The sequence below is a fragment of the Lucilia cuprina genome, chromosome 4 (genome assembly GCF_022045245.1).
Source record: "Lucilia cuprina isolate Lc7/37 chromosome 4, ASM2204524v1, whole genome shotgun sequence".
Lineage (NCBI taxonomy): Eukaryota > Metazoa > Arthropoda > Insecta > Diptera > Calliphoridae > Lucilia > Lucilia cuprina.
In genome coordinates, this window is record NC_060952.1 from 6,569,650 (window position 1) to 6,582,875 (window position 13,226).

Below are 13,226 nucleotides of genomic sequence, written 5' to 3' on the forward strand. Positions count from 1 at the left end.
TCCTTTACAATTCTTACATCCATACTAATAAAATTAATAATATTTATTATAAAACCATTAACTTCTGTTAAAAAACCAACACTAAACCATGAACTACAAAAAATCTAAATAAAAAAAACTTGATTAATTTTCTATTTTTTCTCTCGATGCCACAAACAGTCAGATTTGTTTAAAATGCTACAAACTACAGGAGAAAAAACAGGAATAGCAATATTTAGCGCACGCTGGTTTTTGTGGTTTTTACCGTGTATATTGACTATTATCACACATGTGGTTAAAAGGAAAAAAATATAAAAAAAAAACTTTAAGCCAAAAGGAAGCTGTGTATTCCTAAACATAAAGCTTAACAGCAGCATGCCACAATTGTATTTTAGCAATTTATTTAAAAATGAATTATTAGTAGTTTTTTTCTTCTTTACTTGCTGTTTTCATTTATGGCCAGCATGCACAACTTAATATACAATTCATTTCCTTTTGGAATATTATTTCGAACTTTTGTTGAGAAAAATATCGAAACACGCAAAACTTGTATTGAAAAAGCAACGGGAGGAGTTGCTTTATAGTTTTACACTAAAGAAGTAAAAATGTATTGCTAAAATACTTAGTTTGTATTTTATAACATTTTTCTAACATTGGCTGGTACTAATGCTAGTACAGTTACCTGTAGAATTGATGAGACACAGGAGGATATTAATAAAGTTTTAAACTTTTCTAAAATAGTTACAAAATAAACTAATAGTTATGAGAAAACAAATAATTTTTAAGTAAAATGAAATAGTATAGCTTAAGCTAAAAGTTAACACACACTAATTAAGATTTTGAAGCATAAAGCTATGTATACACTTTTGTCAGATCTTACAACTTTGGAAAAAATTTGTTTAGAAAATGTCTTAGAACTGTGTGAACTTTGTTTTAGAAAAATCATTACTTGTATGTTTGCAAAACAATAATATTATTAGTCATCTAACAATCTTTTAGACTCAAAAAGTTGCAAGTTGTAAGAGAATTGTCTGACAATTTTTTGTGAATCTGACAATTGAAGCATTGTATGATATATGTTTCTATTAGCAATACGGCTCATTAAAAATATTCTGCCATTCAACAATCTGACGAAATTGCAAGAATTTCTGAACTCACCATTTACCCGTTGCTAAAAACATTACATTGTCAGTAAATTGCCATCACATTTGCCAACGTTGTAAGATCTGACAACAGTGTATATATTGCACAAGTAGAAAATTAATAAGAAATGTTTTCTTTTGAAAAGTCAATTTTCGAAGGACTTTTTAGAAGTATTTCCTGTTCAATTTTGTATGCCACTGTAAATTGTTTTCAAAACTCTAAACAAAAAATAATGTAGATTAAACAATTTCATGTGTATATTAAGAGGAGACCCTCTAAGCCAAAGTGTTTAACACAAACATTATTTTAAATGTTTTTTTTTTTAAACATAAAAATTGTGTATGTGTTGCTTTTTTCTCTCTAATTCGTTTTTGCACTTTTAAAACGTGCAAATTGCTGTTTTATTTTACTGCATGTACAAAACAATTCTAAAACAATTTTTATGTTTTGTTTCGTAAATAATTTATTTAGTTAAAATTGATTTCGATAGAGTTGTTTTTTCTATTTTTTTTTCCTTTATGGGTGAATATAAATAGGAACAGTGGGTTAAACAGAGGAATTTTTTCAATAATAAATTTAAAAAGAGTTAAATGCTAAAGCTGATCTAGGATTTTAATTTTGTTGTATAAAAGTTTTCCTTTAGAGATTATTTTATGACTTCTTTTAACCCACCGTTACTGTGAATACTCATTCATATTCATTTCCTTTGTTTTCTTTTTCTTGCATTATACGAAAGCAATTTGTTCAGATTTTTTTTTTTTCAATTTCTTTTAAAAAAATATACATTTTTATATTTTCTTTCAATTCTTTTGTATAAGTATGGGTTTAATTTTAGTTGCACTTTTTACTTGAGTTTTATAAATTTATTTTGTTTAAATATTAATCACTTCTTAAGAAGATTTTGTCGAGTTTAACATATAAAAATATTGTAGATTTTTTTTGTATTAGAATTATTATTTTTAAATTTAAGTTTAAGCTGCTTAAACTTAAACCCAAAAAGACAATTTGAAATTTGTTTGTAAAGTTTTTTTTATGTTATCTGCTCAAAAGGAAATCAGTTTAAATGATTAAAATGTCAATATTTATAAATCCGAATAATGTAGTAAAAACAAACTATTAAAAGTTATAGAAAATACTTAAACTATCATATCATGTTCATTAATAAATAGGAAAAAAATTAAAACTTATAAAAAAAATAAATAAAAGAGATCAAATTGTAATGGTTTCACTATAAGAAAATGAATACTGAACTTGTTTTTAGAAATTTAATTAAATTAATACAAATTTTTAAAAAGTTGCATATAATTGAAAAAAAAAAACACAGAAAAATATCTTGGCTCGTAGGACCTTAGAAGTAAATTTTTTTAAAAAATATTTTCTATTTATTTTGATCCTTTAAAATGATATATACGCTATTTTTGTTAAAACTTTAAGAAAAACTGGAAATTTTTTTATTACTTTTCATAAACCTTGGCTCGCAGGACCACAAAGCAAAATTTTTGAAATTATTGTTACTTTCTACTGATCGAATAAGTTTTTTTTTTTTTAATAATTTGTTTATGGTGGACTAGCCTAGATACTAACTAAACTCCACAATAAATGAAAAGTTTTAAAATCTATTTACAAATGATTCAATTAATTTTTAATTGATTTTACTACATTATTTAAGGAAGGACCAATACTTGTACTGTTATTGGCATTCAATGTTTTAATTTTTAAACTTAGTTTGTGAAACCACTACTTTATATAGTATTTCATCTATAAAATCTAACAAATTAATACTTTCTTTCTGTATTTGGAAAAAAAAAATTAACTAAATTAAAATGTTTTTAAGTAAAAAAAAAAATTATTTGTGCAGACGTACCAAAGAGGGTAAATAGAGCATCAGGCGTGACCATCTACAGAAAAAAAGAGAGAAAAAGAGAGATTTAGTTAGCAAGAGTTTGATGTAAAATAAATGAAATTAAAAATTAAAATGATATTAAACAAAATAAAACAATAATTAAACACATAAAATAGGGGGAGGAAATTAAAAAAAAAAGAATTTCTATTCAATAAAACAATTTAATTAATTATTTTATTTTTAATTAAACTAATTAAAATAATTGCTTATTAAATTAGTTAATTAACAAAAATATTAAAAATTTTCTGCAATAAACGTACAAATGATTATGGTTTAACAACAGATTTGTTTGATTTAACAAAACGTTGATAAAACGAAACAAAAGAAAACAAGCGATGAATAAAATTAATTGTTGTAACTAAAGTCTTTTTTATGATTAAACATCAAAATTTTAAATATTTGAAATTAACAATAGCTTTTGTTAAATTTACCAACCAACTGCGCTTTGCTATTGGTAAAACCAAGTAAAATTTTTAATCTTTATCTTTTCAATTTAATAACGGAAGTAAAATAATAAAACAAATTAGATTCGAATGGCCCAATACAGTAAATTTTTTGAAACGTTTTTAAATCTTTTTATTGCTTTAATGGAAAAATAGAACTGATATATTCGATTAAAGTTGTATTGTTAATGCATTATGATTGGTTCGAAGGACCTTTTAACAATTAATTTATATTGTTTAAGCAATCTTGCGTTAAACTGTAGTTAGAGGGATGGTTCGTAGGACCAGTTATAAATCTATAATATATGCATTTACAGCTGAGACATTAAGTTTTGAAACCGCCCAATAAAACATTTCTGAACATTTTTTAATGACTATTAATGAATGAAATTAAGAAAATTATTTATTAATATAAAAAATTTTAGAATTTTAGAAAAAAAAAACACACACAAAAATAGGATAACAAATAAAATCATAATAAAAAACAAAAAATTAAAACAAACTGCATGTGAAATATGAGCATGAAAATTTAAATGAAATTGAAATAAAATTAATTCATGTTTTCTGTTGCTGTTTATACAACAAAATATAATAATATGAAAAAAAGCAAAAGCGCAATAGTTTTGAGAATAAAATTTGAAATGGAAAATGTGGGAAAAATGGAAATGCAATACAATACAAACAAATAAAATGAACATATAAAACAATTGTATATGCATTTAATTGTTTGCATGATAAAAGTTTTATAGATTTTATTGATTTTTATTTTGGTTACTATATATTTATTTATTTATTATTTTTTTATATGGAAAAACAAATCTATATAAAATAAAATTAAAAAATAAAATACACTACTAATGACATTTTAAAAAGTTCGAAAACTTGTAGTTGTTGGTTAAAAATAATTTAATTTTAAATAAATTATATTAAAAGTAAAGTTTTTGTTTATATATATAAATATTTTTTTAATAAAACTAATTACTTTTTAATATAAATACTAAGGGGAATTTAAAATGATATTTAATAAATTAAAGAAATAAACAGAATTTCTTTAAATTTTATCTAAAAAATAAATTTTATCTAAAAGAGAAAAACTTCAAACACTTACCTCTTCATTTAAATTCGAAACAAGCAAGACATTTGAGAAACCACGCAAAGCAGGGGTGGCTGTTTGTAAAGCACCACTATTGGCAAGAGCAAATGCCCCCAAATTGGGTATACCACTGCTATAGCCTCCAGCCAAGGGAGTACCTATGCCCAAAGCAAATGGTGGCAACACGCCGGGTGCTCCTAAACCATTTACTACATTTTTGAAAGAAAAAAAGAAAATTTTATACAATATTAGTTTAACACAATTTTATTTTCATTATTTGATTTGATTTTTATAAAACAGTAAAATAAATTATTAATTACTCAAGACATCACAGCTTTGAGGTTGTTAGTAAGAGTATTAAAGAATAGTTTTAGTAACAAAAATAAAACATAAATGCAAAGAAAAAAATTATTTGTTTTATAATAATTATTATTAGTATAATATTTTGTTGATATTGTTGGTAGGCAAAATTAATTAAAAATAAAATTTTTAACAATGTTTTAAAAAAATATTAAGACAAATTTGAAAGCAGTTGAAATGGGTTCCATGTATTTGTAGTCAAATTACTCGTTAAATTTTATACTTTAAAGAAAATTTAATTGTTTTTTAAAAATTTTCATATTTTGTAAAATTTTCATATTTTACACAAACTTTAGAGTAAATTTCATATTTTGAGTAAAATTTGTAAATTTTATTAAAATGTGAAATTTTACACAAAGTAAAAAAAATTAAACAAAATTTTCAATTACACGCGCAAAATGTAACATTTTACATAAAATGCAATCTTTTACACAAAATATACAATTTTACTCTAAATTAAAAACGTAATATTTAAACTAAGATATCAAAATTTAAACAAAATTTATAATTTTTACAAAATTTTGCACAAAATAAGAACATTAGTAAAACGTTCGTAATTTGAACGAACCACTTCCAAAACGTTTTAATCTTTCTTGCTAAACGTTAAAAAGAAAACAAAAATACAACTCAAAAAGGCAAAAAAAAAAAAAAAACTCATACATCTTAAACAGTTTGAACACAACGAAATAATAAAGGAAAGTGGATAGTGTTACCTATTTTATCACCTGTTAATGAGGGCCTTTGACGGGCCGCTATCAATAGTAAATCATTGGCATTTACTAAACCGCCAGCGGTGGGCATAATATCGGCACCCGGTTCACCAGGTGGCAATGAGGGATTTGTAAAATCGCGTGACTTATCATTATTGTATTTAACATTGAGCGTAGTCATTTTGCTGTTATCAATACGTAGCGTACAACAGCCATTGTAAATATTTTGACCATCCAAAATAGTTTTAGCATGTTGAGCCGAATGGGCATCGGGATATTGTATGAGCGCCTAATAAAACAACAATTAAATACAAATATAACAATTTTACGTTTTTAGACATTTTTATTTATAGTTAAACTTACCTGGAATGTATTATTTTTTGTAAATGTAACAATTTTTAAAACTTTGCCGAAACGTTGGAATATTTGATGTAAGATATCCAAGGAAACGGGATACAATTGAGATTCGACTATAACACGTAAAACAGTATTGGGACCACCGGCAGTATTGGCATTACCGGATACAGAATTAACAGCATTTGTATTATTTGTTAAAACGGCCACTGTGAGATCTGTATTTGTGGTATTGGTTAGAGGCAATGGAGAGCCCGATGCTGGTGATTGTATGCGATAATCAGCGGGTACAATGGCGTTCTAAAAATAAATGCAAAAATACATAAACAAAAATTAATATTTATTACCTTTTTTAAAGTTATATTTGCCTAAAAAAACTCTTTCTTTTTTTAACATTACCATCAGATTTTCTTTTAAAAGTTTAGGGGAATTAAAAATTTAAAAAAGTAAAATCTTAAGCTTGTTTCTTACAAGAAAAAAGTTTTTCTTTTATTTGTTTTGTGCGGTCAAGTTAAAAGAAAGTTTACTCAAGGATTATAAAGGTTCTATTAAGCGAAAAAATTTCTCAAACTTTTTCTCTCTCATATTTTGTTAGTTTAACCTATTAGGCAGCAAAATAAACATAAAAAAATCTATAATAAAGTTTATGTTAATTGTAAAATCATGGCATGTAAAGCAAAAGTTTAAACTTAACGTGTGAAATGGGTCAAATGTAAACTTTATAACTCACACATTTATTTGGTTTTAGACAACTTTAAATTATGTAAACCCTAATTTACACTAAATAAACAAAAAAAGGAGAAAACCGTAGAGAAGGTAAGTATTAACTGAAATACACTCACCTTTTAGTGCACAACACAACCTCAGTTTTCAAAAAAGAACCCAACAATAGGCAGATAAAATCTAATAGTTGTCTAAAAGAGATGACATGAAGAAGGTATTTTTTCACAAAGCCACAAAAATCTTATTTGGCTCGTAAAACAAACACAAACAAATAAATAAATAATAATAAAAGGAAAACCTCAGAACGGAAAAAGGAAATCAATCACACCAATATTGATTTAAACGCAGACATAGACAAAAATCTTACAAAGTTATAAAGAGACAGAAAGGCAGACAGACAGACTGTATCTGTATAGGTTTGGGTGTATTTAGGTGATCGGAAAACAATTTAATGACAAACGGAAATAAATTTATTCTTATGCGTGCTGATTTTTTGATTTCAAAAATAGAAAACCAAAAATAGTAAAACAACAACACAACCTGGTGAACTTTGTAAAGGTAAATTTAAAGACTCTTATACCCAGGCACACACACCCACACATAGCCACTAATACACCTAAACAAATATATACACACTTTTAGCAGAAATATAAAAAGAAAACAAAACGTGAAGCCAAATATTACCCAAGCGTGTGATTTTCGTTAACGCAGACACGACTCATGCTTAAAGCACGAGCAAAAGAATCAACAAAAAAACAAGCTTGAAAAAAGTCTAAACAAAATATATGTATAGAAGAAAACAAAAAAATAAATAAACACTATAAATGTTTAAAAGTGTATATCTAGGTATAAACTGTAGCTATAGAAAACATATGTAGAACAGCTAGGTATATAGTAACATCTCATACACACACTTAGACACAAAAGTGTCAGGTATAAGATACTAGTACGTGCGCTATGGTTCTGTGGCATCTGTAAGCAACTTCTTTATTTTATTAAAAAAAAGAAACAAAAAACTGTTGCGAAACGAAATACTGTATATTTTTGTATATGCTAGAAATAATAAAAATTGATTAGAATTGCTAAAGAGCTGACACACGTTCAAACATTTATAATAGAAAAAATGTATAACTGTCGGTCTGTTCGTCTGACTGTTATGAAAACAAAAGCTCGCACTTTAAGATCAAAAATGCATTCATAAGAATTCATTGAAGAAAATCAAGTAGGTTGTTATATAAAAAACACTTTAAGAAAAATATTACCTTAACTTTGTTGTAAATACAAATAATAAATTAACGGTTCGAAGGACCAAAACTAAATATCTCATTTCATCCAAATGGATCTATATTCCGATTCAGTATTAAACTTTTCATCAAATACATAAATAATTATTCTTAAATTACAAATAGTTTGAAGGCAAATTGCTTTGAAATTGAAATGTTGCAAATAACCAAATACAATATATTAGATACGTAGAATCAAATTAAAGTTCGATGGACTATTTTGTTTTATATATGTATTTGGTTTAAATGATCTGAAAGACTTAAAAAGATAAAGTTTGATTCCTTGAATAGTAAATTACTTAAGTTTCGGTTCGAAGGACCAATTTATCAAAACACAAAATGATTAACCTTTTTCGCAGATGAATACATATGTAATTGTTGTAAATTATAAAAGAATTTGAAAACTTAAAAGTTTTAAATGTTAACAAATTGAAAACAATTTTGAAATCGAATCCTTCTTCTTCAGCTTTTTTTTATTTTTTTTTAATTATTTGTTGATAAAACTTTATTTTTTCTAGGATCCTTTTATTAAAGACCTTTTTAATTTTCTTGCAGTGTATTAGTTTTGTTTATGTTTATATTTCTACTTGACATTATTTCACGTATGACTATGAATGAATATTGAAAATCCTTCAATATAACACTGTATTTCACTTCAAACAGGTATAAAAAAATTTTACAAAAAAAATATAAAGATTAAAAAAACTACAAAACAAAATAGAGCAGATTTTCCAGCATCAATTCAAAAAAATTTATTATTAAATTCTTATAAAAAACTATGACAGAGTTACGCCTTAAGTTATACTTTAGTTTATGTTTTTAACATTTCTATAGCTTGTACTTTAGGCAATAATCTTTACAAAAGATGTAGCATATTTAAGAGCGTCAACATATAAAATTAAAGCAAATGCTAAAATGTGACTTGTATTTGTTTTTTTTATATTTTAATGGATATTTTTGTGCATATTTGTTTTTATTTCGTGGCAAAATTATAAATTGATTTTTATTCTTGTATACTTTTAAAATTGTTTAAAAAAAAACTGTCATATCTCATGTCCAATTCAACAACTGTCATAAACTCTTTAAGGTAATTTTTTTATATTTTTTTGTTATTTTTATAAATTGTTTCCTTTTTTGATACAAGGGTATTCCCCAAGGTTTAGAAAACAAACAAAAAATATATATTTTTTGTTTTTATTTTAATAAAACACATTTGAGGGTTGCCTGGCCACTAGAGCAATAATATGACATATTTTTTCTATATTTTAAGAAAAAACATGTATTTTTTAAATGCCAAATAGAGTAGAGAAAAAACAACAGGTAAAAATGGAAACAAAATGATAAAATACTTAATGAAAATATACTTTAGGGATTTAAATATGAAACGAAAAAAAAAAAACTGAAGAACAACATCAAAAATGCCGAATACGGGAAATGGAAAAAAATTGCTTCCACACATACTGACATTTTTTTTATATTTTGTTTAAAGTTGCCAACAAGTAACAATGGCAATAAAAGCTTTTAACAAAAAAAAAAACTTGGTAGATTTTACAAAGTTTTGCATTTACTTATGGTTGAACAACAAATTTTTTTTTTTTTGCGAACAAGAAAAATCCGGCTAAAGATAATCCCTTAACATTAAAAAAAAACCAACAAAAATATTGTTGTAGAAAAACACCATGAAAAACAAACAAAGTATAAGCTAAAGAAAATAAAAATTTATAAAGTAAATATAAAAGTCCCCCCCCAAAAAAAGCAGTATGGTTGCTTTATGAGCATAACATGGACCAAATAAAAACTTAGTTATTTATGCAAAGAGCATTAAATAAACCACAACTATACGAGGAAAAAAGACTTTAAAATTTACTAAAGTAGACAGTATTTGAAAATGAAAATAAAAATGCTGTTACAAATAACAGCTTTAACTAAAACTACACTTTTTCAAAATAAATAACTCGCCTGTAAATATGCTTTACTTTAAACAATGACAAAAAAAAAAAAAAAGAAAAACAAAACAAAAAACACACAAACCGGAAAAAGTAACCCAAAATAACAATACCAAATAATAAACTTAAAACAACAAATATGAGAGAGTGCAAAAAAGAAAGAAAAACACAACAAAATCATAATGGTTGTGGTACATGGCAAAAATAAAAAAAACTTTTCTTTACACAATTGTACGCTTTTTAAGTTTAAATAAAACAAAATACAAAAAATATATATTATTAAAAAATAAAATAGAAAATAAAACCCTGTTGTCATTGTTGCTAGAAAAAGTAGAAAAACTAAAGAGGAAAAAACACTGACAAGTAGATGCTTTTTATTTAAAGTTGCTTTACAAATTATTGTTTTAAGTGTAGAGACACAACAATCCAGCAACAAAACATAAAAAAAAACTTTTTTTTTAATATTTTTTATTTCATAGAATTGACAGAAGGCAACAAGTTTTTCATTTTATATTGAATAGTTTTTTAATATTTATTTTCTTCTCTTTCTCTATACCATCCCTTTTGTGTATGCTGTGCTCACAATGACAATTTTTTCGTAATTGCGAAGTATACTTTTGGGGTTGACCTATTAATAATTTAAATATTGGTCATTTTGATAAGGGCTTTTCATTACAGTAATTTATTTTATTACTACAAAATGGTTTTATATATTTTAAATTAAATATTTTTTGTTAGGCTTATTTTTAAAGAGCGAATATTTAAGGCTTACTTTTAGGATAAATTGTATTTATATTTACTTTAACAATATGGTTTTACATATTAAAGTAGACCAATAAAATATGCTCTACATAATTATGAATGACAGGGTATTTAAATAAAATGTCAAAACAAATTTTAGACTGTCAGTTGTTTACAGAATTTTCACAGTATATTTTATTAAATGTTTTATTTTGAAATGGACTTTAGTCCACGTTAATGATATATAGATATTAACAAACTGTTTAATTTTTAAAATTATATTAGCAAAAAAAGTTGACTTCAAAATTTAGACCCACATTTTTTAACCGAAATTTTTGGTAGAAAATTGAAACATTTTTGAAGAAGAATAAAAAAACAAACAATTATCAATAATTAAAGATCAAAATAGAGGAAAAATTATCAATAAGTTAAAATTTTCAATTAATGAAACATTTTATTAAAGTTATGGTCCTACGAACAAATAAAACAACAAATTGGTAAGAGTTGTTACATAAATTTCTATAAAATTCTCATTTTTAATATACCCGCTGCTCTAGTCTTCTGATTTACTTCATTTGAATAACCTTTGCCTACCTACAAGGCTGCTTTATAACAAATTTAATTCAAAGCATATTTTAAGGCTGTCATTTATATATAAATGACAACATATTTAACATATTTTTTTTGATAAATTATATCATTTCTAACTGTTTAAACATTCAATCTTCATAGAATTTTTCCATTTATTTTAATGTATTAAAACGTTTAGATAACATTTCAGGCTTTATGCTTCAATATTTTTGCGCTTAACCCTTTTATGGGAATTACTTTTGTTGTGTTATTATTTCTAACTCATTGTTTATTTTTATTATCTATTATTTGTTATTTTTTCATACAAAGTATTTGTATAGATAGACATGAATGAATGTTTGAATGTATCTATGAAAAAGCATACAAATATTATTACACATCATGTATCGTGACATGATGTATGTATTTGCTTGGCACTTGAATTCTAGACGTATATGTACATACATTAGAATGAAAGCTAAAAAAATATTAGAAACGTAATTTAAATCCATTTGCACACGTCACTAACAATCACGTGTGTAAAGAGAGCAACGCAGAGACTACAAAAGAATATAATATTCCAGCAGTTTTACAAGGAGTCAAAGTAATACAGAAAATCAATAATCGCATTAGTGTCCTCTAGTAAACAGGAGTAAGGATAAATTGAAATCATCAGAAATGATTTACTAGTCAATTGTTTGGTTTTAAACTGGCTACTGCTCGAACTACAGGGCATTACAAAAATGTAAAAAAAAAAACGTACATACATATGTATATGAGTGCGTAATATTTTACCTTAAAAAAAAAACTCAGAAAAATAATAACACGTACGTTAAAATCAGCTCTAAGGAATCGAAAAGCAAAAGCAACAAATATTTCTTTTTTACCACAGACACACACACACATGTATACACTTATCAACATGCCACAATTTAGCTGTTTTACATATACATATTGTACTTGCTATGTCAACATACAACCACACGTACATATGTATATAAAATTATGTATTTTTTTCTTATTATTTTCTTAAAAACGTTTCTGGGGAACAGGAACAACAATAAATAAATAAATGAATGAATAAATAAATATTTGTACATACACTTGCCATATAATATTAGCGTGTATTATTTGCAATAATAGAAAGAAACAATTTTTTGTTTTGTTATAAAATAATAATAACAATATAAGAAAATAAAATGTAAGAAGCTTAACAATACAAAAGTCATCATACCTAGACAATCAGCATAATAACCTGAGCCTATGAAAACACTTACAACTTTATGAATGAGGAAAATGGGATTTAAAAAGATCAAGCTAATTTACGTAGACAAGTCAAAAATATGAAATATGTTTAGGCAACAAGTTGCTAGCAACATGTTGTTGGTAACAAGTTGAAGATAACATGAAGCTGGCAACATATTTTAACTATATTTTTAATTAATATTAAAAATTTATCAGAATCTGTATATTATTATATATCTTTTAAAATTAAGATGTTATAACATACTAAATTTGCTTAGCACCATGTTGCCTTATTATTTCACGACCAAACGAAGAATTTTTCCTTTTTTATAAAGGTTTAAGGTGTTTTCATTGGCCAAGTTATTTTAAACTATTTGTTGCATAGTATTTATTGTAGAAGTAAAGGATGTTATTTATTTAGCAACATGTCGATAAGTCTAGTCTTAGAACAGATGTCTCATCACGTGTATTGATAAATTTAACATTTTCTAGCAAATACGGTAAACACAAAAGTAAAAAGAGTTAATTAGTATTGCTAATTTTCATACATTTTTAAATTGAATTTTTGAAAATAATATTATAAAATAGATTTGTTTAGATTATGAGAAATATTATTACATATAAATCTGATTAAGTTTGCCGACATTTTCAATACTTTTTACAAATACTGCAACATGTTGTAACATTTAGAAATTGTTTAAATAACAGACATCTTTAATATTACGTACCCTAT

At 24.9% G+C, this 13,226-nt stretch overlaps 1 protein-coding gene and 1 long non-coding RNA gene across 11 annotated transcripts in view; one reads left to right on the forward strand and one right to left on the reverse strand.

Moving 5' to 3' along the window:
• Positions 1 to 13,226, reverse strand: part of LOC111675656 (polypyrimidine tract-binding protein 1) — a 242,772-nt gene that overhangs the window by 24,542 nt on the left and 205,004 nt on the right. For 7 of the 10 annotated variants that reach the window (XM_046948408.1, XM_046948412.1, XM_046948409.1 and 4 more), the window contains 4 exons: positions 5,995 to 6,285; positions 5,635 to 5,920; positions 4,577 to 4,770; positions 2,987 to 3,020 (listed from right to left, as the gene is read on the reverse strand). In XM_046948408.1, the coding sequence (XP_046804364.1) occupies positions 2,987 to 3,020; positions 4,577 to 4,770; positions 5,635 to 5,920; positions 5,995 to 6,285 (805 nt within the window). The remainder of the gene's footprint in view (positions 1 to 2,986; positions 3,021 to 4,576; positions 4,771 to 5,634; positions 5,921 to 5,994; positions 6,286 to 13,226) is intronic. The other 3 variants (XM_046948404.1, XM_046948407.1, XR_006940512.1) reach the window with 2 other exon arrangements.
• The window catches only part of LOC124419358, a 30,348-nt gene that overhangs the window by 12,975 nt on the left and 4,147 nt on the right, over positions 1 to 13,226 (forward strand). The gene's annotated exons all lie outside the window — the stretch shown is intronic.